The sequence below is a fragment of the Morone saxatilis genome, unplaced genomic scaffold, assembly GCF_004916995.1.
Source record: "Morone saxatilis isolate NCDOM2014 unplaced genomic scaffold, NCSU_SB_2.0 Contig10, whole genome shotgun sequence".
NCBI classification, from domain to species: domain Eukaryota; kingdom Metazoa; phylum Chordata; class Actinopteri; family Moronidae; genus Morone; species Morone saxatilis.
The window spans coordinates 11,289,957-11,315,957 of NW_023339652.1; the positions used below are offsets into that span (position 1 = coordinate 11,289,957).

Genomic DNA, 26,001 nt, shown 5'->3' on the forward strand with positions numbered 1-26,001 from the left:
AAAAAAAAAAGAGGAAGAGTGGAATGGTGGGAGTAAGGAATGAAAGAAAAGAGAAGAGACAGGACAGACAACACAAGTGCACCACTGTAATTGGTCACACTGTAAAGCTTCAATAGCTTTGTGTTTCAATAAAAAACAACACAGAACATGAAATATAATCAAATAGAAAAGAATTGCTTTATTCAGTTTTTTCTGTACATGTCAATGGAATGTATTTACTTTTAAGACACCACCAGATGCTTAACAATAAAATACAAACTGTTAATCAGACCAGGAAATAACAGTGTAAAGGAGGAAATGCTTGGCTTCAACACAGGCCTTAAGACTCTAGTAGAGAGAAGGCAAGGGAGGGAGAGAACACATGTTCTACTTGCTTCTTTTTATAATGTACACCTTACACTTTTGCCATCTTATTCCTAACATACTGATCCATTTTAATAATAGAGAGAAGAACCCAAAATATGCTGCTATGCAAAGATTGAAGGCCTTGTTTCAACTGTCAGACTGAATATTTCCAGATGGCACTTTGTTTGAACATACATATCTATTTGTTTCTAAAGGAAGAGGAGCGGTTGTCGGCAGTGCTGAGTAATAATGTCGCTCAATCAGCGCTCTCATTATCTAGCCAGCATGACTTCTTAATAAGGTCACGCTCCACCTACTGAAAATAGTTCCCTCCTTTTGAGCTTTCTTCAGGTGCAAAGTGCAGTTAATTAACACAGCAGACCGGGAGAGATGCGCTTGCTATTAATTGGAAAGAAAAAGAGAGAAAAAAAAAAAAAAAGAAAGCAGAGAAAATAAAGCACACGCTTAATTCAATTAAAACAGCCATAATGGCTTTCGTTGTAAGGCCTGAGGATTCCTTTGTTTAGTGGCTTTGTTGAATTCAGCAGGTCCTGCTTGTCTGGAAGTATTAAGCGGACCACAGTATGGCCTTTCTCTCGCTCGCACAACTTTCACAAAATAAAGTTTTGACTAGATGATTAGCGAGTTAAATGAGAAACGAGTTCACTATAATAAAGTGTGACAATGGTAAAAATGTAACAATACATATACGTGTGTTTTTGCTCTTTATTACGTGAAAGAAAACTTACTTGTATTTCTAGCTGCTGTACGACTTGCATTTGGACTCTACACTGGGCTGTGCTCCGATCATCGAGGGCATGTTCACTGTTTAGGTGCCTGGAGGTAGAGGGAGGGACAGACGGACAGAAAGACAGAGAGAGAGAGATTGTTACATACCAACTTTAAAAACCTATAAAATGTGTCAAAGCTAGAAGCAGGCAGGACATTTTATTCATTTTCACCATGATCAAAATTATGGAGGATGATAATTACAGTATCAACTTCACCACTGGTTTGTTTTAATGATAATATTTCTATACTGGGACAATTATCTATAGGATCCTGTTAGGAACCATTGTTCCACTCTGAAATGAGGTAATTAGAAGTAACATGACGGTGTGTGGTGCCATGTTTAACATGACAATAGGCCTACGTCAGTTTAGATGGCTAACTTCAGTGCCACCCTGAGCGCTGCTTTCTACAGAGAATAAAAGATGCTAGCCCAGCAGAACGGCTTTGTCTCCTTCGTTTACCGAAAACAATACACACAATTTAACACCAGCAACATTTGACACACAAAAGCAGCTCTTCGACTGAAGGTGCATTATCTAGCGGCAGACATATTAAATGTATCTGGTGTGTTCGCCTCATTAGAAGAAAAAGGCAGCCAGACAGCCATAACAGTCAATGAGGGTTTTTGTCTTGATTGGATTTCGTCTGTAGGACACAAAAGAGCCTCACCATTAAGACAGACCTTTATTCCTGGTAAAGCACACATATGCAGAGACACACATACACACAAATATGGGGCGAAAAGGGGTTTCTAAAGTGTTGTGATGCTGGGTAATGAGCCTCTATCTAAATGATCATTGGTGACAAACTCACAAAGCAAGCTTTGAGGAGGCATGCTTATGAAATGCCAGAGCTGCCACTTTATCTCCAGTAATTATAGGTTAGCTTGCAGACCCTTCAATGATCATTTACAGCGCTGCCTCCAGTGCATTAGAGGGAGTACAAAATCTCTCTCTCACTGTGGCTTTCACTTTATCTAAGAACACACACACTCGCTTGCATTATCATGAACTCGCACAAACACTGATTGGCACACAAAAAGCACACACACTGATACACAAACACGCAGAAATGCACACTCCCACCACATATTCCTCTATTCTCTTCCCCAAACCCCTCACTTCTTGTTTATCTGCAATGTGCAAAACAAGAACTCATTGAGCCGGCTTCTCTTGGCCTGCCAATCAAAAGCTGAATAGAACATTTGTAATCACAATAGCTCTGTACCTTTCAATTAAACTGCACACATTTGAAATCATTCCATCTCATCCCTGCTTATACTTTTTGTAACCATTTCAGGTCTAATGTTCAGAAATGTTTCATTATAAATCAGGAATGAGAGTGGGATGGATGAGGGATAGCGGCGGAGAGGGGAGGGACAAACTAGTGGATTTCTCCAGCCCTGTGCCTAATTGCTGTTTCAGAATGCGCATGCAAAAAGGGGGCATTACATTAATCATTTAATCACGTCCCTTGCAGGATGAGGGAACTAATGTTGCAAATACCCTTTTCATTTCACTGCCCATAATGCTATCTTATGCACTTGATGTATGGCGTGTGTCATGAATTACAGCTGCTTCAAAAGCAGAGCCGCCTGCTCGCTGTCCCTGAAGATACCTCATTACAAAAAAAAAAAAAAGAGAGGAGAGGAGAGGAGGAAAATCTTTATTAAGTTTGCCTCACAATGACAAGCAGCTTGTTTTTATGTTATTTTGTCAATGTGTGTGTGATTGTGCAAAGGCCTTTCGACAGCCCTCCAGCCAGTTATTTTCCTACACACACACACACACACCACAACACACACACCTCTTCCACTGCTGGCCAGTTAGCGAGGTGATTACAGGAAGATTACGACATGCATTTATGAAATATTCAAATGGCAGCATGTCCTACTGTGCATTAATAATGCCACACAAAGGCAAAAAAGGAGGGGGGGGGGGCACAGCTAGACAGACAGAAAACAATAATGAAAGACACCTTATTTAGTGAAATGTGGGCAAAGAAGTACTTTGTGTTTCTCTCTTCTTTGAGCATAAACTGTCCTTTCTAATGTACTAAAAAACTTTCAATCTCCTCCGAGCATTCAGAATTCAGATTCAGAAATACTTTAATAATCCCAGAGGGAAATTATATAATATATATATTCTTCTATGCTCATAAGAAAATTGTTATTACACTGTAGCTCTGATCTTTGCTGCCTTTTGGTTGCCTCTAATCATAAACAAATCTAAATAATTTGTTGGTGATCATGTAAAAATAAAATATAAAGTCAGAGAGACTCATCCTAACTGTAAAATCCAGGTGTAATCTTTTCAACCTAGAGGTGGAGGATACACGTCTCACTGTCAGGCCTGGCTGGCTACTGTTTGTTTACTGTTCATGCCTCGTTTTAGAGGAACATTGATTTCTGCCTTGAAGAGGGAATTGCTCATGTGATGAAGGCCTTGAGAGAACAGGGAAGAAAAGATTGAGATTGAGAGATGTAGCAAAGGTAGAGAAATCAGAGCAAATAACAGCGACTAAAGAGACTGATAAATAGAGGGTGAGGGGGAGGGAGAGCCGTTGTTTTTCAGCCCCCAGATAAAGACATATTTTTTTATTGGACGCTGCAGTTTCTCTCTTCTCTTAAAGAGAAGGGAACAAAACACCTCAAAGGTTTTCCCCCACAGCTGTGTATATGAATATGTATAGGCCATCAACGTCCACTAAGGGCCCAATAATAAATCTATTCAAGCTAGAATATCAGGATGATATACTTCTACTAATTGTCTGTGTGTATTATCAGGGGCTACAAAGGCCCAGCAGAGAACAGCAAGTTAGGCCCCGTAACTGTCTACACGTGGCACACAAACACACACCAAACTAATGTACACACGAAAAAGTATACACACAGCCATATGTAACTACACACACACACACACACTGTGCACCCACTAACACGCATAAACAAGCACATATACGCAAGCATAGACGTATATATGTATATAAACACAACAACCAAAAAAACCTCCCATCCACCCCCAACAGCACAAGACCATGGGGGTTTGAGATGGGGAGCTCACTGAGGCCCCCAGGGCCATGGGGCCCTGAACCTGACCTTCTCAACAGTGTGGTGTAATATGTGTGTTGTGGTGTGTGTGTGTGCGTTACGCAGAGAAGAAGACACTTGGCTGCTGCCTTGTGGGTTTAATTAGCAGTGGGTTACAGACACCAGCGTTCAGGTTAGCGGCTGAGCTTGCCATTTTAACATGGAGCCTGCCTTCCTGCCAGTAATAAGGGGAGTAGAGTGATGACAGAGAGTGGAAGGAGTTAAGTATGTGTGTGAGTGTGCACGTGTGTGTGCGTGTGTGTGAGAGCAAGTATGTTTATGTGTAGAAAAGCTGTATCTTATTGAGGTGGGACGACATTGATGTATGAGGGTGAAAGGCCAAAGCAGGGGTGACAAGATATGTACGTATCAAACTGGATATGATAATCAAGTTTTTTTTTTTTAAAGCTGAGAGAAGCGTGAAATCAGGAGCGATTTACATCAGTTAGTGTAGTGGTTTATATTAAAACTGCAGTAAGTAAGAAGGAGGTTTGATACAGATAAATATGGCCTTACACAGAAAAACAAATGATATATGTATGTACTTATATGTATATATAAGTGCTAAATGTTCAAGCATTAATTGCATTTTCTATTTTTTTGGTTTACCACAAAAATAGCTCCAGCACATGCACTATTAGCATTAATGTTTCTCCCTCTCTCTTTCTCGTGTAACTAACACAAATACACACACACACACACAAACCCCAACACCCACCACTCAAGAAACATTCCCAGCAATATTATTTCATTTTGAACTTCAGAGAGCTAATTCAGGGTGCCAGCCACCTCGCGGCTACCTTTTCCAGGTGAGAACACTTAAAAGCACACTGAAGAGCTATTAAATGCTGATCTTGACAAGTTTCTTCATGCAACAAAACAATAGATGACTAAACGTGTCACCGCCGCTGAGCTGAGCTCCTACAGGGAGCTGCGAGACGCCAGCTTGACTTGGGCCCCCCCGCCTTCTCCTCTCCTCCCCACACACGTAACCCACACCCAACTACCAACATCTAAACTGTCATCTAAATCTGACACCCGCTTTATGTAACCCCGTTTAAACTGTGCCTGTGTGTGTGTGCATGTGCGCGTCGTGGGTGTGTGCAGCCGACTGGCATCTCCGGAAACATAAAAGGACTCCCTCTGACACCGACAATCACTGCTCCAAGGCACGCCACCGAGCAGCCATCTTTGTTCTGATGACGAGTCTGCCTTCTTTGTTGGTGCTGTTTTCATGTGCTGGCTGGGTTACAGTATGGAGCCAGCCTCTGACTTGCAGGGATGTGTAAAAGGAGGGGGGGGGGGGCNNGGGGGGGGGGGGGGGCTGAACCAAGACACTGTTCTGTTTTGTAGCAGCCAATGTTCTGGCAAGTGTTCTTACAAAACCATCTGCCAACCTGTGTTCTCGCTTTCAAGTTTAAAAGCTAACTGTTTTCTCCCTGTCTGTCTTTCTCGCACTCTCAGTTTGTCTTTACAACCACACATCCTTTTGCATTGGCTTGCCAGCTTACCGGATTCGCAGGCACATGGCTTTATGCAGTGCATCTCTGCCCCTCACCTAAATAACCAGCTAAGCTACCTAGACACAGTATCCTTAGAGCACACAGACTTAGGTTTTGTTTGCATGCGAACAGAGCGTACAGTGCAGAGGGATAGGCTGATGTCTTCTTTAAGTAAGTGTACTGAGGTGATAGGACAAGATATCAGAAAAACCTGCTAATCCGATACATGCTTGCCTTCTCACACACACATTTGTTCCCAAGCTGCAAGGCAAACTCTTCTACCTGGACTAGTGCACATGTAGTCCGGCCTGGACAACGCATTGCACGCAGCAAACTGGCTTTTCATAAGCATGGCTTGTAAAATTATACAAGGTGATGCCTACGAATGTGCTACAGTATGTCCTCTGCAGACAAATGGATAATGACATTGATGTGTATGTGGCACATATTCCACAGGGGATAAGCAAACACACTTGCCAGGCTGTAGTTGTCATATATATTCACCTCTGATTCATTTAAATCCATCGCTCTCAATTATGGTTCCTTTGAGTGTATTGTATGTGTTGAATGTGTGTGAAAATTCATCTTAATGCCATGTCTGGCAGTGTCTTTCAAAGACACAATGTAAACACTATGTTTATTAGAGTCATTTCATTTCACAGATATACCTTTTAGTTTTAATTCATAAGCTGCTGTAGAATTAGTAAAAGCCTGACCTAAATCCTACAGCAGCTCCCAATGGGTGGACTAGTTTCTTCTATCAGTTTTTTTTTTTTTGCTTTCTGCAACTTATTACCGTCACTACTGTAGAGAAATGCATAATTTGGAAAATACGCCGGAACAATGTCCTGATTTCAAGAGTTTATGCGAATTCACATGGACATTTACAGCCCGTGAAAAACACTCACCAGATCGTTATTTCACAGTTAATTACAAATCTAATTAGAATATTCAAATTAAAGCTTTCCCTTTCTTTTCTTCTCTGTGTGAGAGCAGGGAGCCAGGAAAAGAGTGATAGTGAGAGAGAGAGAGAGAGAGAGAGACAGAGAGAGAGAGAGACTCAGTGAGTGGCAATGTGATAACCTGTAATCGGCAGTGCTGCAAACACCTTCTTCCTTTGATGTCCCCCCACTAACATCCAGGCAACAAAGCCGGCCAATTACAAATGAGCTAATTAACTAAATTGTTGATGGAGCATGAAGAGTTCATTCGCTCTGGCGCCTGCACCATGACAACAGTGAATGGGGGCCTTTGTTGTGGAGGTAAGTGTGCGGCCGTGCGAGTTGCCATTAGCTTTTGACGCTTTTTCACAAACCTATCAGGCCCTTCCACACCGGGAAGGAGATTTGTTATGGATCAGAGTTGGTTTGAATCCTGCGCTGCTAGAGCTCAACCCTGTCAACTGGCTGTCTGGAAGGTCAAAATGTGCTCTTTGAAAGGCGGTGATGTTTCCTTTGTTAGGCCCCTCTGTACCCACAGAAAGGAGGAGGTGCTGTGGTGTAGAGGGGTAACTTTTGTGTGTTTCACAATAAAATAGATATTAGCTTCTCATACAGACGTGCACAATTCCACATGCTGTTAACAGGGAGAGGTGAGGAGACATCATCTCCAGCACAACATTTATGTCACAGGGCGTGCTCTTACTTCAAAAACTGTCCGAAGTCCTCGCAGATGTTTTCACAGCCGGGCCACTTACACACACCGTGGCCGTACAGGGGGTGGGTCCCTCCACTTTCTTCATGTAGTGAACTGAAAGAGAGAAGAAAGGGGAGGAGGTCAGATGGGGTTGGTAGCATCAAGTTTGAGGAGGTCTGTGCATGTCAGGTTACAATTGGCAAAGAGGGGTCAAAACAGACTGGTTCAGTAGTATTCTTCACTAACAAAGAACAGATACGATAGACAGAGTACAAGAGAAACATACAAATATCTTGACAGAGGCTGATTCAAACTAATTCAGTGTGCTACCATATCTACATATTCACCTCCTCTCCTCTCATCTAAATACTATGCAACTTCATTAACTTAACTCCAGCTAACATCCCCCAATGGAAATCTAGAGTGAGCCGTAGCTTTGTCTCCACCACAGCCACCATCCCTTCTTGTAAAGCTATTATGGGGGAGGAGGGGTGGACGCTTTCAAGTAAACATTAAAAATCCAGACAGCCATATAATTTTCATCAGGAGATTAATACTCTGTGTAACTTATGTTCTTTGAGGACAAGGGGAGCAGGGGTGCTCTGGCGTTTTTCAAATGGCACCCAAATAAGTTACGACCCTGCCTAGACAGCACATCCTATTAAAGATGACAGTTTAACCTTTAGGCTTGGCACTGGTGTGTGTGCGTTTGCCTGCGTGAGAAAATGCAAGTGTGCTGCGTACAGTGTATGTGTGTGTTTGTCTGCTTATAGCTCATGCCTGTGCATGTGTGGTCGATGACTATGTGCATGCATGCCTATATGTGTGGTCCATGAATATGTGTGTGTGTGTGTGTATGAGCTCACACTGTGTTTTACAGAGGGGGCTTTCCCCACATCGATCTGTGGCATGTTAGTAAGCAGTGCTCCTGACAATACTCCTTGTTCGATCATTATGAGACACCACACACCCCTTGGGACACAGGCAGATAAAAAAAGTATTTTTTTCTTCCTTCTCTTCTCATTCCTCCCTAAGTCTTTCTTTCTCTCTCTCTGTCTTCCTTCTGAAGGTATCTTTTTCAAGCCTCCTTTTAGTGGTACTGGAGAGATAGCATCTACTTTAAACCAATTACACAGCACTTCCACCTCCAGTGTGAGTCTCTACCCAGCATCCACACAGACACACACACACACGCCGCTACCCTAAGTCCTTATTATAATATCGCCCAAGAAAAGCCTTTGAATAATGCATGGGCCAGATAGGCAGATATGTGAACAGTCAGTGTTTTGGTGCTGGGTGCATTTATAAAAGACGCCATCACAAGGATAAACATCCTGGAAACGCCACTCAAGGCATCACATATTCTGTTTACATGACAAGCAAGCAAGGAAGGTAATTTTCAAAAGAGGAAAAAAAAGAGAGAAAACACTAAATACTTAATGTACAAGGAGGTTACCTTGTCTTGCCTGCCAGAGAGGCTTGTTGCAAGTACGCCTGCCTGCATGGCTTCCTCTCCCTGCTTTTGATATCTGTGTGCAAGCTAAGTGCGTTCAATGGCGCACGTGGTCCCCTGGGAGAACAAGGCTTCTTATTTTTTGAATATTACCAAGACACTAATAAACTATTGAACAAATAAACAAAACATCATGTTTCCCTGTTGTAACAATGCTGTTATTTTAAACGAGGACAAATACTCTGTATGGGAGTTATGATTTGTTCCTACACTGAATCATGGCACAAAAAAGCTTGTGTGACATGCTGCTGCAAACTTTTCATATTCTCTGCCTTTATTTCCTTGGTGTATCAAAAAGGTGGGTGGGTGACATTTCAATTATTTTTACCTCTCTCGCTCCCTTTCCCGTTCCCTTTCCCTCTCTCTTCTGTGGTTCAGGACGGGGGACTGTCCGTTGGCGATGGAATGGTGAGAGATGGGCGGTGATGCTTTGGCGGGATTGGAGGAGGAGGTAGTTGAAGAAGAGTTGTTGGTGGAGAGGTCTAAGCCGCCACCGCCACCCCCGCCACTGCCAGTGCCACTGTTGCTGTGTTTGATGCCGTTGTCTTCCATACCGTGGCCGCCGCCTCCGGTCACGTCCTTCCACAACTGCTGGAGCTCTGCGGGACTGAGGCCTGCTGGAGAAAGCAAAAAAAGAAAAGACGGGGAGGAGAGTAGGGGAAGGGAGAGCAAAAGTGGGTTGAGGAGGGAGGAGATGAGGGAAAGTAAGATGAAGAAGGGACAGTTAAACTTAGTACAGTATACTGTATCAATATGGCTGCTTAACTAAATGCAAACCATAGTAGTGAGCTCAAGCTTACACTCTGCAAACTTTATCCAACAGCCAGAAAAGTTGTATAAAACTGCACGACTCAAGGCTTTCTCCTCAGTGAGTGACTATCATCCTGTGCTGCTTCACTGCAGACCTGAGTTTGAACTCATACTGTGCCGATCAATAAAAACAAGTGTGTTCTTCTCCTCTACCCAGTTAGATACTGATTTGAACCTTTTAAAAGATCACTTGTGTAGTCCTCAGTCTCAAAGATCTGTGGGATTTCAATGAGGAAGAACTATAAAACATTGATTACAGTGAATGTGTTTGTGTTCCACCTAAGCTTTGTCCACTGCTTGTTTTTAAGCTGGGCAACTAATTAGGCAAAATTCACTTTGATTTCCCTCTAACATCTCCTTGCGTGTTGTTTTCTGTTTCCGCCATTTTGGTGGTAAACAACAAACATAGGTGTTTACTTGGCTCAGGAGGAGAAAATGGAGCCTGCTTTCCCCTCTCTGTCCTTTTATTTCTTCTCTTTCTCCTCTCCCTGGCTCTCAGTGAAGGCAGTAAACAACAACAACAACAACCGAGGAAGGAAGGAGGGGAGGTTGGGGAGCAGGGGAATAGAAACAGAGATGGAAAAACAACAAACACAAACATAGGCAGAGCAGAGCTGAGAGAGAAACAGAGGTAGACAAAAGAAAGCCACAGTCAGACAAGAAGACAGAGAAAGAAAGAATGGAAGACTAAACAAAATGATCATGTGGAGAGTTAGGGACAAAGTGGATGGCAGAAGAGCATACCAATGAGGGGAAGGCAGACAGACAGACATACTTAGAGATAACGCAGGGGGACACAGGTGCATACTAATGAGAAAAACAAAGACAGGCAGGATGGAAAGACAGAAGAGGAGTGGGACAGACAAGGTTGGAGATGTATGATGGAAATCTGACAGTGGGAAGGGACAATGACAGTAACATAAGAAGACACTTACACCTGCAGACAAAACACAAGAAGCATGTGACCACCACTGCTGCAAGTCACATGCTCAGGATTAACACATTTCCCCCTTCTCCCTCTTCCTCCCACTGCCTCTCCTCTCTTCACCTCCTTCTCCACCCTTCTCCTCCTCTTACCTTGCTGGGGCAGGGTTTGTCCAGGCAGGGCGGCTTGGCCGGGCGCGGGCCCGGGCAGCGAGAGCAGGCCCTGCCGCTGCATGTTGAGCAGGTGCTGCTGCTGCTGGAGCTGCTGCTGGGAAGACGAGCGCGGGCGCCATGCTGCTGCGCTTGCTGCTGCTCTGCTGTTGCATAGAGGAGACGAGGAGGAGAAGAAGAGCAGAGAGACGGAGAGGATGAGGAGGGGAGAGAAAATTACAGACGAATTAACAACTGAGGAGAGAGGAAGAGGCAAAGAAGACGGACGGTTTGTGCTTGTGGTGTGTAAAGTGTGTGTGGAGAGTCTGCACTCACTCGCTCTGCCGTGACCTTACTAGACCCTCCTCTGCCTCTCTTTCGTTCTCTGTCGCACCTCTCCTCTTTCTGTCTGGCCACTGTCTTCCCTCCGTTTTGGCGTACCACAGCGCTGATGCCTTCTCCCCTTTGCAGTGTGTCACGTCTAGTGAACGCACATTACACAGACACCAAAGCATTTCTGATATACCACTCCAAGCCTGTCAGTGGTATGCTGTGATTGTGTATGGATCTACTAATCCTCTGGTTATAATCCCCCATCCCGCAACCCACCCCCCTCCACCACCCCTGATAGTTAATTGTCTCGCCTTCACTGATGGTCTGTTACAGCTTATGTGGCCAGAGGGAGCTGGCAGAATGAGAGATTTACAGCATCACGTGCGTGTGAATGCATACACACAAGTGCAAACACACACACACACACACACAGACAAACGCACAAACACATGCACACTTCACCCCCCCCCCATCCCTACTCTCTGCTCTCCTTGCTGCCTCACAGAGTTGTTTATCGCCAGGCCAGACAGCCGATTGCGTAAGCCCTGTGCAAAACAACAACAAAAACAACAACAAAATGAAAAACATCAAATTCAGTCACGGCGGCAAAACAAGTCTGAGAGGCAGTGAATTTTAGGGAGAGACAAAAGCTTTGAATCTGAGCTGGAATGTCATAAATGCCTATATTAAATTAATTATGAAACACACAACTCAGGTAATAATTGGCTGTGCACACTATTAGATTTGAGGGAATATATATATTCAATCTTTCTAGTCAGTATTTTCAGAAGAGGGGCAGCATTTTTATTAGTTTTGAAAGTTTTTGCTCTCCTCTCCTGTTCATATACATATGTATGTGCATACAGCATGTCACGCTCATGTGTTTCTGTGTGTTTGTATCATGCTGGACCTGGAAAAGCATGGACGTGGAGGGACAGGAGGGGGTAAAACTTGTGATGCGCTCACTGGAAAACAGGCTGCATAATGGAGTGATGGTTTGCCTCCCCCCCCCCGCCTCAAGAGAAATAAGGGAGCAATTTCTATTCCATATTTGATGGCGCGGGCCCCTGAAAAACTCTATTCGCAAATCCAAACAGAAACAAAGCCGCCGGGAGGTCAGTGGCGGCTTCCTGTAGGGGCAGCATAATGGGCTGCTTGAGGAGACACTGAGAGGCGCAACACAGATAGAGAGAGAAAAAAGAAAGACGAGTGTGTGTGTGTGTGTTTATGTGATACCTTTTTTCTGATCAATTTAACTGCCTCCACACGTACAGTATTGCCTGGATGTGGCCCTGGACTGCCTCTCAGGGTTCAGTGCCGTGTGACACTCAAACACGGCTACGCAAATGTGGCTAAGGCTGTCATGTTCATCTCCTCCTCTCTGATAGTTAAAGAGAACGAGACGGAGCCATGCCTGTCGACCGGCTGCCCGTCACTGTGATTTATGAGCGTCGTGCGCCGTAACTTTAGCTCTGTTTCGTGTGTTTGTGTGTGTTTGTACACCTACGGAAACAGTTCATTAACGAGTTGGACCCAGGACCCTTTGTCTCTGGTCTCTCTTTCTATAAATCAGTGAGAATGTGTGAGTGTGTGTGTATGCGTAGTGTGTGTACGTCACTTGAAAGAATTTATTATTGGAGTCAGTGCCCAGGTTACCATACTGCGTGAAGGTAGCTGGAACTGAAGTAAAGTTGGAAATCGCTAATAACAAATTAACCAGCTGATTTTTTCCATTACAAATCAATAAATCCTTCATCTGAAGTGAACAGACAAAGGGAAATGTATGCTCTTGGTTGACAAAATGAGAATGGATTTATAGACTTACTTTAACTTCACTAATCTCATCTGAAGTGTGAGTGTGTGAGTGTGTGTATGTGGTGCCCGTACCTCTTTAACCTGCTTGCCAGGGTGTTGTTGCTGGAGAAGCTGCAGATGAAGCTGCTCCTGTTGTTTCTTATAAAACTCCTGCAGGTGTTGCTGTAAACACAGAATAAGATGATAAATTAATACTCTTAAATTAATACTTTATATAAGTACACATTTACATCGTCTTATATAGATACTTAAATAATGTTGTATTATTCATAGGCTATGAAGCAGGGATGCTCAAAGATGTGCAACTAATGGATTTACTTTCAAAAAACCTCAAAGTACGTAGATCTCTTATAAACTAAACATTCTGTCTTAATCTCGCCTGCTTGCTCCAGCTGTACTTCACATGTTGGTTATGGAGAAACTGTTGCACATTATAAATAAAATGTTCTACTGCTTTTGGCATTTGTATCCTAGCTGTCTTTCACAGTCCTCTCCATATGGACTTTTAATAGTCCCACAGTTCTGTAGGGGGCAACAATTCATCATATTAACTACACATTTGGCAGCCACAGTGCACTGGCTTCCTTTGGAGTGGCTGAAATAAACAGAATAAACCCTCTCTGGAACAGGTCCGCTACATTGAACTGATTCCTTTAACATACATACCGTGACAGATATTTAGACAATGATTTTAGTTTTATTTCATGTTATCTTCAGATGGCTTTTTGGCCTGGAAGAGAAGTCCATGAAGTACGCCAATGGAGCGCACGGTCCACTTCTCTGCTAACTACCATAGAAATATCCACACCATTTCACAGATACTAATATCATAAAGGAATGGGAGCCCTTGTAGCAATTGCAAAAAAGTTTTGTACTCACTTAATCAATAACAGAAGTTCACTCTTTGCTGACTGAGGAGAAGTTTTGACCTTGTGATTCCTGTCAATTTAGCATTATGGATACTTAATGTTCTGTATAGCAAATTCCATTTAAGGTGCTTCGCTCTGTTAAAACGTTATCCTTATTGAAGTGTAGAAAAAATACGTAAACAAAAAAGTGACTTTAGTTGCTGTGAAAAGGGCAATGTAAAGGCACGGCATTGTGCTGAAACCAAATCTAGAGTCTGAGGGCTCTTAATGAAGAATAATAATCAGAATGACATTTTTAATTAAACCATTCTCTTTCCCTTAATCAAATCTATGAATGAGAAATGCATTTCAACTCTGACACCAGACTGTGCCAAGTGTGTGCTTTCTCAAGCTGATTCCAAATATTACATCATCCACCGCTTATCATTCAACTTCTGCTGCTCAACCCAACTGTGCCCTACTCTCTCAGTCCCTGATGGATGCTTGTCAGGGAATTGAACCAGCGACACACTGGAGACGATTAATTAGAGGTGACACAAACAAGTACGTCAATTTCAGATTCCTCTTGGTAAGCGTGTCAAGGACACAGGACTGCGGTGAGTTGGCATGAGCGGCTGGTGGCTGCGATACACTGGAGCACGGGAGTGACTCAGGGTTGTGTCGGGGTATAAGTGTGTGTTTCGTGTATGTTTGCACAAACCAGAAAGTCATGCCAAATGGGGGTGTAGGTATATATGTGTGCAGAAGTGGGTAATCATGTGTCCGTGGTGTCTGTGTATCTAGATCACAATGAGTTTGTGTGCATCTGAAACACACCAGCCCACTTGCATCTAGGTGTGCGTGTGTCTGCATGCGGCGCAGTGTTTGTGCCTAAATATTTGTCTAAGGGTGCGTGTATTTAAGCGTGAGTGTGTGCGTACCTGCTGCAGCATTACAGCCTGCTGCTGTTGGAGCAGGGCCTGGAGCTGCTGGGGGGAAAGGACCTGCTGCTGGAGGATCTGCTGCATCTGTTGTGGCGTTATCACCTGGGGACTCATCATGGCCACTGACACTGGAACCTGGACAGGGAGGATGAGAGAGGGTGGAAAGTAAGAAACGGGCATAAGGGTGTGGGCGATGGACAGGATTGGGTGTGAAAGGAGAGATAGAGAGGGTGAGAGAGAAGAAAGGAGAAGAGAGAAGGGTAAACAATGAAAGCACACGAGTAAAATGGATGGAGGGACGAGTTAAAAAAGGAGAAAGTTGGAAAAATAGATCATTAGAGACGTGCGTCAGGCCTACTGGCATGGATCTACTGGGAGTGTGGTAATTGGTGACTGAGAGGTAGGGAGAGCAGGCCTCCCATGGCCGCGACGCTTGGCAGCCTAGAGGAGATGCTGAAGGACAGATGGGTGCTGTGCCTTTGTGTTGCTCATCTTATTTTGCTCTGCCTCCACCCCGCTGGGAAAAGTGCGAGATTTAAATAGACATAGACCTTAATTAGCAGGACCCTTGAACTCCCCCACTTTAGCATGCCTATCAGTGCTGCTATTGTGAAACACAGTGAAATGTACAACTCTATAAAGTTGATTCAAACTACACTGATGAAGTGGACACGGAAAGATCAGAAAGATGTAATAGGTGGCAGCTGGGAGGTTGGGGGTTCATCCAAAGCCATTTTTTATGCTGGAAGGGAGGGACGTGTGGGAAGTGTGATGGAAACAAAACATGAATGCTTCTGTTCATGTAGTTCGTGTAGTTTTTTTTTTTTTTTTACTAAATTTCTTCTCCAGTGAACAAGTTTTTCAAGTTTCACATCTTCACACAAGCAGCCAAAAGCACAAGTGTTTATTGCTCTCTGCTGACGTGCCATTTTGAAAGATTTATGTCACTTTTTGGTGGTAATCATTAAAACACGAGCTGTCAGTTCACCAAAACAAAACAAAGATACATATCCTGTATTTCCGGCAAATTCTTCTGAAGACGGAAGCACAAGCGACTACTGAGGCAGCACATCAATGGAAAAAAGGATATGTTTCCCTTCGGTCTTTGATAGTATGCACACATTCCAACTGGGGAGTGTGGGCTAACAGTCATATCACGGAGTTTCGGCTTCTCGTGGCTGCTTAAAAATTTAACAACTTTTGGAGAGAGAAGATAATAACTGTTCAATTCTGTTTACCTTTCAGTAGTGTTACGGAAAATAAAATCAACATGAGTGAATGATTTAGTATCCAACACAATGCAACCACACATTGCCCCAGTTGATTCACCTTGACACACTTCAACTGACTGACTGAAATGACTCAAATCACCTCTTCCTTCCTGTTCTGCCCTTTAAAATGGAATGTAGTCAAGCTAAGACACAAAATAGTTTGATATTTCTAGCACAATGAGTTTTAACATGTATTCGGGCCGAATGTTGTATCTTGTCAACAAAGATTGTTGACTGACAAGCTTTACAATACTATAAACACAATTAAAATATCAACATGTAGTAAAACCTTCACGGACGCTAATTGCGACAGTGTCTGGCATAGAGCTGCCATGACAGTAGCTAGCCTATATGGCGTGTCAAGGGGCCAATAAGACATCCCTGTCCTCATCGCCAGCTAATCAAGCTGCCTTGATTACTTTCCATGCATGTCTCTCCTCCCTCGCTCCTTCTTTCTCTCCCTCTCCCTCTCTCTCTGTCAGGCCTTGACACGTCCTTGTTTAGCTCTCCTCTCCTCGACGCCCACCCCCCACCCCAGGTTTTCCCCCCTCTTTGATTAGCCGAGACATTTGCATGGTCACTACACATTTTTCATTTTAGAAGTCATTATGCATTAGTGGCTCCTGATCGCCTGCCTTGACTAATCCTGATGAACTGAAAATCACAGCTGAAGGTCAACTTCCAGCCGGCCCCGCTGCACATTCATATTCATATTCAAACAAATCCTGCCTCCATTGTTCATTAGGGTCTTAGAGAGAAGGGACTCCATCTAAGGTGGGAGAGGTGGAGGAGGAGGATGTTGTGGTACATCTCTTTTCTTCTCTGGACTCCTCTATGCAAGAGTGCAAAAAGAAAATGCATTCACAATAAGCGAGGTGCTGAACAAAAGCCGTCAAAAGTTGCAAATTAAACAGTCCGTGTGTAATTATGCAAATGCTGTGCTTACACCTTCAATGTTATTAACCCTTAAAGGTACATTTGCTAGGTAAGTAATTACCCCCGCAGTCACTCCTGGTTTTGTGTTGGATGCCATGACAATGGGACGAGTGCAGCTGAGAAACAACATGAGTGATGCACTCATTAAGACTATTAATTGGATGCTGGCTAAAAGATGTTTTGGTTCACAAAAGGGATGCAGGCTTAAACATGTAGGATTTAACACAAATGTATGCGCATGCATATGTAAAGTGGAATTAAATATAAAGTCTGCATTGTTCTTCAAATGCTTGTAAGTGATGAAATACAGGCATTCACAGTCACATACTGACTGTAACAAAGAACAGCAGAAAAATAGCAAACAAACAGGTTATGAAATTGGGAAGTTACTCTTACACTTATATTAGCTTTTTAGAGACGTAATGGGTGATAATCATCTTCATTTCACCACTGTTCCAAACAAAAAGAGGGGAAGACAAGGGGAGAAAAGGCAGGAAGAAGAAAGAGAAAGGAGAAAAGGCACTGGCCCAGGTCCATTGTGAAGTGCAGCACAATGCTAATTCCAGCATTTAACTGCATGCTTTTCTGCTTGACGTATCAGAGGCTCCAAGATGAAAGCAGATAAGTAATTGCTCTCCTGGTTCTTATTCTTCACTGACAACCCATAAATTTAATTTTACACACACGTTCATTTACATTTTCAAGTATATGACATGATAATTGCAGGAATATAACACCTCCATTTTGCAGGATACCGCACGAGGGCTTGATTGACGGGAGCGGTGAATTGAAAGGAACAGGAGGCTGAATTGCCTCTCCTAGAAATGATTTTGCCACGAAGGGATAAAATTAATGAGCATTTACTCAACGATGGCAGTGGCGTAAACATCCACACACCGTGAATAGACTCTCTTTCATAGGAGAGGAGCCCTGATATCCAATTGGGCTGGGCCTCTGTTCCTATGTAATCCAAAAGGATATATTTCCAACACTGGTGCACAACAATTTTTAATGGGATTTTTTTAAATCGTTTGAAATTAGCTATAGCTGATGTGGCCACTGGAGACCTAAATATCAAAAAAGGGGCTTCTCCTGTTTTTAATAGTGCAATTTTGGATGGAAGACAGTAATTTGCGAATTACTTTTGATCAAGTTATTTGAATATAACCCCTGCTTTGCAGCCATTTGTGAAAAACATGCTTGTGATTAACTGTGTTCACCATTTGAACCCCTATTTGTTTATGTCCCTTGTCTTAAAGAGAATGATGAGCTGTATTGACATGAACTTTGAAGCCATGTGGCATGCCCTCAAAGTTGGAGAGCAAAACAAAGGACCTTTAAATTGGCTCCTGATGTGAAAACACTGGTGGGGCCCTCACCAGAACAAGCAGATCATTACACCACTCTTGTCACACCCGCAGCCTGTAACCAGCCTCTCCAATGCCTCGCAAAAGGTCAAGCTCTTCCACAGAGAGCTCAGGTATCTCTTCCAGGCAAAGCTGGCACCCAAGTCTCTTGTTATGTTTGACTTAACTGGGCATTCTAGCATTAAATGCAGAACACTGCGTCTCCACTGTATGCTGCTCACTGGCTGGATAACACAGCTGTCTGCCTCTAACTATGTGGACCGATGGACAAATGCACTTCCAGCGATTACGTCCACTCCACTGTGTGGCGCTTTATCTTTACAGCCGTGAGTTTTTATGAGTGAACTCAAATTACCTAAAGCAGGAGATAAGTGCTGTATCAGAGTTCAAACTTAAACAATTAAAGTCCAGCTGAGAGGAATTCCTTTTATTCGATTTCCTTCCATACAATTCACTTAGCAGTAATAAGCAGGAGGGAAACTAGTGATTAGATGTCGGCCATAAACATTGTTGGGGCAACGAACACGGTGCAGTTATCAACGAGAGTTTGTTCCTGCAGTGCTGGACAGGGATTGAGATGCAGCTACACACACTGCTAAGATAAATACAATGAGAAATGGAAGGGTCCTAGTAAGTAATTACTGTGGATCCTTGGCAGGGAAAGTCACTGCTAATTAAGCCACAAGCTTCGTTTTACACACAGAAAAAAATCGAGAAAAAAAAGAGAGAAACCCCTCCACCGCCACCTCCCGTCCCCCATTTCATCTCAATCTATTGAGCATCCCAGGGGGTTGACGGGCCCAAACTCAGACCTCCCCTGCCTCATAGCTTGTGGACTTCTGACCTCTCAACTCCCTTTCAGCTGACACTGCTCATTTACTAGCCAATTACTGCCAAATATGGCCACGCGATTATTGATAGCTGGGACTCTTCACTAAAGGACCACCAAGGCTACAGTGAGGCCGGCCTGGTGAGTGTCTCGCTCTGAAGTTCAAGTATGTTGGTCCGCAAGAGGTGCATGCATGTGAGCCACGTTCACTCTAACGCATGTCGTGTTTTCAGCTTAGGGAGATCAATACTCTAGATTGTCAGGACTGAAGCTAAGTGGATTACTGAATGTTTTCCTAAATCAATTTCCATAGCAGTTTGGCAGCAGTGCATGGGAAGTGCAATTTATCATAACATAAAGACCCATCATGTAAAAGCCTCTAATAAAAAGCCTGAGGAGATTGGGACGGGCTTAGCACAATTTCCATATTGATTTATCTCTACATGCAGATAGTCATTGATTAAGCCTCTTGAATGTAGTGTACACCACTGTAGCAGCGTCACATCGCTTGTGCACATTGTTTGTGTCATTATCGGTACAAATTGTCGCACCTTTATCGTTAAACTGGCACAATTCGCCCCCGACTGATGCCTCCCTGCAGGTGCACATATTTCAAGAGTTAATGGAAGTGACAGATAGAGGAGAGGGAGAGAATTAAAAAAAGAAAGTGCAGAGGGAGGAGAGTGCTGAAATAGAAATAAAGTGAGAGAGAGAGCACAAGTGAGAGCGAGAGGGGGGTAGACACTTCCCTCTGATGTTGCAGGTAATATGGCCTCCACTGGATCAGCCTCTTCATCAGTGACACACAGTAAATTACAAGTGCTTCAAGCAGCTCAGTGAATTATAGTTCATCACTTGGAAAGGCTTTCCCCCTCACCACCGGGGCCCAGGCGTATCAGATCTGCCGGTTAGGATCCAATTAACACCCTGGCCAGAATCATCTGATTGCATGTGTAAGGGCTGGTATAACTCGTTTATTGCACCCATGTATCTTCTGTCACAAGGTAAATTTGTTGCTGCTACATCAAAGGTCTGAGCTACTTTTTTTTGTGCTACCCTTCCCTCCCTCTCACTTTCTCTTGATCCCCCACCAAACTCAGCTACCTCGCCTTGGGGTTGCATTTCAACTTCTTTTGCATCACAATGATGAACCTGCTCTGTCCTCGCAATTTAGCAATCTTGTCCTGTAGGTGTTGTAAATGCAGGGAAAAAAGAGAGGTGGGGTGTGGGAGATGGGGAGTGAAAAAAAAAATCTTGTTTTCTGGTTACAAAAGCAGTAACCAAGGGTGTTTGACTTAAAATGTGCTGACGTTTTTTTTTCTCTCTTTCTCTCTCAGAGTCAACAGAAGTTTTCCTCATGAATAACATAATATTTTCCCCCTCTCTTTTTTCCCTTCGTAGTGATAATTTTTCTCTATTTTCAGATCCAACCAGAGGGGATGCAGTGGAAAGATATATTCATAAATGTAAATGTGAAATACCATCCTTTAGCCACGCACGCTGGAGTCAGCTAACCTATACTCAAGCCTAGCGTCGCAGCCCTTTTCCCTGCATCTGTGTGTGTGTTCCAGATGAAAGCCAATAAGCAGATGAATGCTGCTATCGAGGTGATATTGGCTCAGTGGTGAAAGTGTGGACCTGACCTTTAAAAAGTGTGACACTTCCTAAGATGGCCCAGTGCCCAAAAGCAATCTGGCTGGGCTGGGAAGAAAGCTGTAGAATTTACAGAAAACAGGGCTAGACCAACATCTCTCCTGATCCATATGCCAACCATAAAACCTTAAATATTTTCATTCATACTTAGAGTGCAGCATAGCACAGATGGGGACTGAGGTTATTAGTCTTGTAAAAAAGGTATTCACAGCTTGATAGTGTGAAAGGGGCAGAGCAGCAGTCGCAACACTTGCTTGGGGTGAGCTCTCCGGTGTTCAATGGTTACGAACTCGACGTTAACTGCTGGGAGGAGGAGTCAGGCGCTACCTTTACACTGTCGAGCCCCCATCTGGCACACTCACGAGAAAGAGTTGGGGCTCATTCTGGCTGTTTTATATGTGCCCACCTGACATATAGAGGTGGTGGATGTGTCACAATGGCAGCCTCAGGGTGACATGTTAAGAGCAGATGTGGTAAGATAGTCGGATGTGTTTGGGTGCCACCGGTTACAGTTGATTTTGTGGGATTTCTGCTGAGACTTGAGCCTTTCCTCCAAATATGGAGAACAACCATGTGTTAAGCTGCTTTAAGTCCAACTCTGCACTGTTCCTTATCAATAATGATCAATAAAGCCACTAACAAACATGACTTCTACAAAGTCACTTCTGGAAATTTGAAAACTTTAAGTAACTGTCATTGTGCTTGTGTTAGCGTGTGAGTGCAGGCTGTGTGTAGATGCATTATGTACGCGTGTGTGTACGAGCGAAACAACTGTCAGATTCATAGGCCACTGTAATCCTCTCCGCCTCTCCTTGTCCGCGTTTCTTTATTTGTATTCCAAATGTCAGTGTATAAATGCCTTTCAGAGGTGGGGGGGTGGTATTGCCACAGAGAAGAAGAGAGCGAGGGGAGAGAGGAGCAGAGGAGAATGGAGCAGACACGAGAGGGTGTTGTGTGCCTTGGGAGAGCCGTGTAAGCAGCATGGCGGAGGCAGGGGGATTTACAGGGAGAAATAGGTGTTTATTGAGTGCTCCCGTGGGCTTACTGTGTAATAATAGACCTGTCACATTACGCAAATGTGGAGAAGCAGCTTGTGTGTGTTTGTATGTGTGTTTGTGGGACTGTTTTTTTTTTTTTTTTAAACTTGTGTGCGTGCGTGCATGTGAATGCCAAAGCTGCCTGCCTCCGCATCATCAACTACTGAGAAGCAACGATGAGCGAGCGGATAGAATTAGTCAGGCGAGAGCCTTTAGCTGCTAATACGCGTAATTAAAACTGCAAGCTGAGGCACTTAGATGCTTGTGTACTAAATAATTTACATGCCATGATCTATGGATCATTTCCCGCTCTTAAATACCAAAGATGGGAGAACAAGAGGGAAAAAGACTGGCAGAGGATTTATCAGTATCTCTACCATAAGCAGGATGTCATGGTAATATTAATCCTTTTCCCACTTTCTACTGTGCTAATCATACAAGGGGATCAATCCGCGTGATTCCTCCAGTGGAAAACATGCAGCTTGATTGCCACTGACTCTTATCAAGCCATGAAACTAACAAAACACTGCAATATAGCACCCATTGTGGCCTCATAATCCAGGTAAATAATGCAACTTTATTGGTTAAACTCCCTCAAGATAAGAGGGAATAAATAGAACAATAAGAACAGCTAAACAAGGTTTTTTAATCAAGTAAGAGTTTCTACTGCTTTATACTGATATTTGTACAATGGAGTATTACTGCTAAAATGTCATTTGAAATGAGTGGATTGAAGGGCGCACAGCAACATCTTCCCACTGTAGAAATGATCTTGAACCAGAATGCACTGAGCACTGTTTGTGCTAGTGTATATCACTGGAAGAGTCGGCAGTGCATCTCCCAGGACTCTCTGCATGGAGACTTTTTGGAACAAAGAGGTGAGGGTGTTAATAAAAGCTGGATCAACAGATGGATTAGTTGGTGGCTGAGGACAGGCCGATCGGCAGACCCTCCGATTCATATTGATTCATATCGCCAATGCGAGGCAAGGATGGAGTAAGCAAATGTAAATATTCAATATTTACCATCTGCTGGTGTTATTAGAGGCAGGGGCTCGGACGTGGGCCGACGGTTATCATGCACCCACACAGCTCTCATTCAATATTGTTCCTCCTGCCGTGTATGTATTGTACTTGGTGACTATGCAGGCATTTGTAGATCAGGATCCCATTTGTTTGAATCCATTCGCTTTGGCATACAGAACCCCAAAGAGGAGAAGTGCAATAGACCCCTACAATAAGCTACCGAGAGCTTTTGTTTAATCAACAATTAATTTTTACCCCACAGCTAAATAAAAAATATACACTCAAATAAATAAACTGATGCCACCGTGTGTGAATATACTGATAATATTAACGCTCTTGATGAGGTTGAGTGGAATTATTTAAATGCAAAAGCATGACTGAGTCTTTGCCAACCTTATCTCTTTGCCAGTACGTAATTAGGTACACAGGGGTGTGACTCCAATTGAAGGTGTCGCCATTGTTAGACTCTGTGAAAATATCAACGGGTGAGGTTAACGCCAATTTCCCTGACATTAATGAAATGCACAGAGCCCCTAATGAGGTAAACCACTGCTCCTTGATAGTACTTATTAGCCGAGTGGAGGGCACAAACTCCCACACTTCAATTTCAAACGGCTAAAAATAAATTAAATAAAAAAATACTAATAATAAAAACATGGAGCAGATGTCAAGGGGCCTTACATAATTTGAGGCAGGAAAAACCTAACTAACTGAATGTTGACTTAAATGAGCAGAATGAAAAGACCCGCTAGTGTGAGAAAAAAATCTTAACACCAGGAAGAAAGAGGATTGCAGGCAATGTGTTAATGTTCAATGTGTGTGAGAGTTTGGTGTCGGTGTGCAACTGTTCCTGTGTGTGTGCGCGCATATGTGTGACCTTTTCCAAATCACTGACAACAGAAATAGACAGCTCTATGAATCAATAAGCAAATTAGCATTGAAGAGTGGAAATGACAGGCAGTTAAAATTAGCTGTCTGTGTAACCCACTAGTTAGGCTGACATGTCTTTCAAATAATAACTAACCTCTGGATCTTCCTGTGTCAGCAACACTATGGATCTAGTGTAGAAAGGCATCACCTACAGTACTGTGTGCAACTACTGGATATACTTTTAGTGTTAATTATTGTCCAGTAAATAGTTTTTGACAAGTAAAATGCAGTCTTGAAGGTAGACAGGTGGCCTTTGGATGAAATTTTGCTCTTTTAGATCTGTCTCTGTTTTGTTTTTTCTTGTGTCCATGTGATGCTTAGCCTCCTGGAGACTGGCTTGTCCAGCTTTAGGATTCCAATGGCAGGTCCGAGGATTGCGTTGGCAAATCAAACACACTTGTGGAACAGAGGAAATCTTCTTTTCGGAGGAGCATGTATTATGGATGGACTTAAGAGATTAGACGGGGAGCTGCTTTACCTGCAGTGGACGCTGCTTGTCCTGGCTCTTTGGAGATTTCAGGCCACTGCCTGGCTGCTGCAAGAGTAATTGCCTCGCTGCTTGTAGGGCCTGGGAAGAAAGGAACACAAGACAAAAGGCAGTGTGAAAAAAAGAGAAAGAAAGAGGAGAGGGAGGAAAAGAGACAGTGAAAATAAACTATTAGATTTCCTGCAGCTGACAGCAGATATAATTCAAATTTTCAGGGACAAAAAGCGTCATCTCTGCCTGAAAACCCTGTATCAGCTGGTGTTTTGCGCAACACATTCTGACGCAGTTAACACTATGTTGGAGATACCTTTTAGTAACAATTCACAGAGCTGTGATCAAGGATAAATACTGTTTGTCTAGAGCATCTCTGAAGAAGAGGGTGGAGGGGGTGGTGGGCTGAAAAAATAAAAAATAAAAAGGGAGAGCGTCAGTAGAATTGACCTGTCTAGTGTGTGCTCAACTGAAATACCCACTTCTCTCGGCAAATTACCGCCACATTTGCATATTCATAATATCAATTTGAAGCAGAGGCAGCACCATGTGAAGTGTCCCTGGGAGCTGTAATTAAAGTTGACAAAATCAACATCAGATTACATTTAGAGTGAATTAACTAGCAGCACAGGTTTTACACTATGCATTACCGGATGCTTATGAGCTGAGGATAGGTAATAAATAGACAGAAAGATGGTCAGACGGATAGAGAAAGAGAGACCTTTCCCTGCCTGATGAAATTAGTTCACGGCTGTTTACACATGGTAGAAAAAAAACATATTTGTTAGTTGTAAAATTTGTCTTGAAAACATTTTCATGTGTTTGCCAGACATGGAGATGATAAGAATCAGAGGGGCTGGGATGTGGTGTAATTTTTTCCTCTCGGGTTTGATGGGATTACAGATCCCCTCCCGCCTGGCTGTGTGTACTGAATGTGTGTGACGAGCGAGCTCCAGCTTCACAGGTACGGTGGCAGCTGGGCTAGCAGCTTCACTCCAATTCTTCAAGAGCAGATGGATGAAAGAGTCTGGCAGAAAAGAACATTGTGCACAGCTGCTACTACTGCTGCTGCTGCTCACAACGGCCGCATATGCTTGTTATCTTCAGGCCCATGAGCATCAAGTGGGGGAAAAAAAAAAAAAGAAAAAAAAAAAAAAAAAAAAAAACGACGTACTGCATCACAGCAACACAACACAAAACACAACAACAACTTCACAGGTAGTTTCCTTTTTTGAGAAAAAGAAGAGGACGAGTAGGACGCGCAGAAAGCAAGAAAAAAGAAAAAAAACTCAGAATGGAGAGTCGACACTGTCCTCAGGAATCAGGGGTGGCTCCGTTTTAATTTTCCTGGGTTTGCCCATCATCCATCGACAACGCAGCTGCCCTTCTGACAGGGAGCGTGCATGATGGCGCAAAGCTCTGCCAAGCTGGTGGGAACCAATGTTTTGAACGTCGAGTACTTGAGATCTGCAAACAAGGAGGCAGAAGACAGAGAGAGAGAGGGCATAAAAAAAAAAATGAGAGGGGAGAAAAAAAAAAAAGTTGCCAAATGTTTTTAACCTCAGGGAACGCCAGCCCACCCCCCCTGGATCAAGGTTTATACGAAGACAGGAGCTGGAGAGGGGGCGGGGGGGGGGGGTTGTCTTTGGAGAGGTGGGTTTGTTGTTGGGGTCAGGAGGAGCCAGGCTCTGACTAAAGTAAAACCAAGAACACTTACACTGGCGAGGTTGGTCCTAAACCTGCATTGATTACCGTCTCCTTGGAAGAGGAAGCCTA

General features: G+C 43.5%; 1 protein-coding gene across 1 annotated transcript in view; it reads right to left on the reverse strand.

Moving 5' to 3' along the window:
* foxp2 (forkhead box P2) overlaps positions 1–26,001 on the reverse strand; it is a gene marked incomplete in the record, with an annotated part of 99,674 nt that overhangs the window by 18,652 nt on the left and 55,021 nt on the right. Inside the window, 8 exon segments of the mRNA XM_035675935.1 lie at positions 1,095–1,182; positions 7,372–7,476; positions 9,204–9,492; positions 10,763–10,918; positions 12,626–12,650; positions 12,974–13,069; positions 14,697–14,834; positions 24,226–24,315. Coding sequence (XP_035531828.1) covers positions 1,095–1,182; positions 7,372–7,476; positions 9,204–9,492; positions 10,763–10,918; positions 12,626–12,650; positions 12,974–13,069; positions 14,697–14,834; positions 24,226–24,315 — 987 coding nt within the window.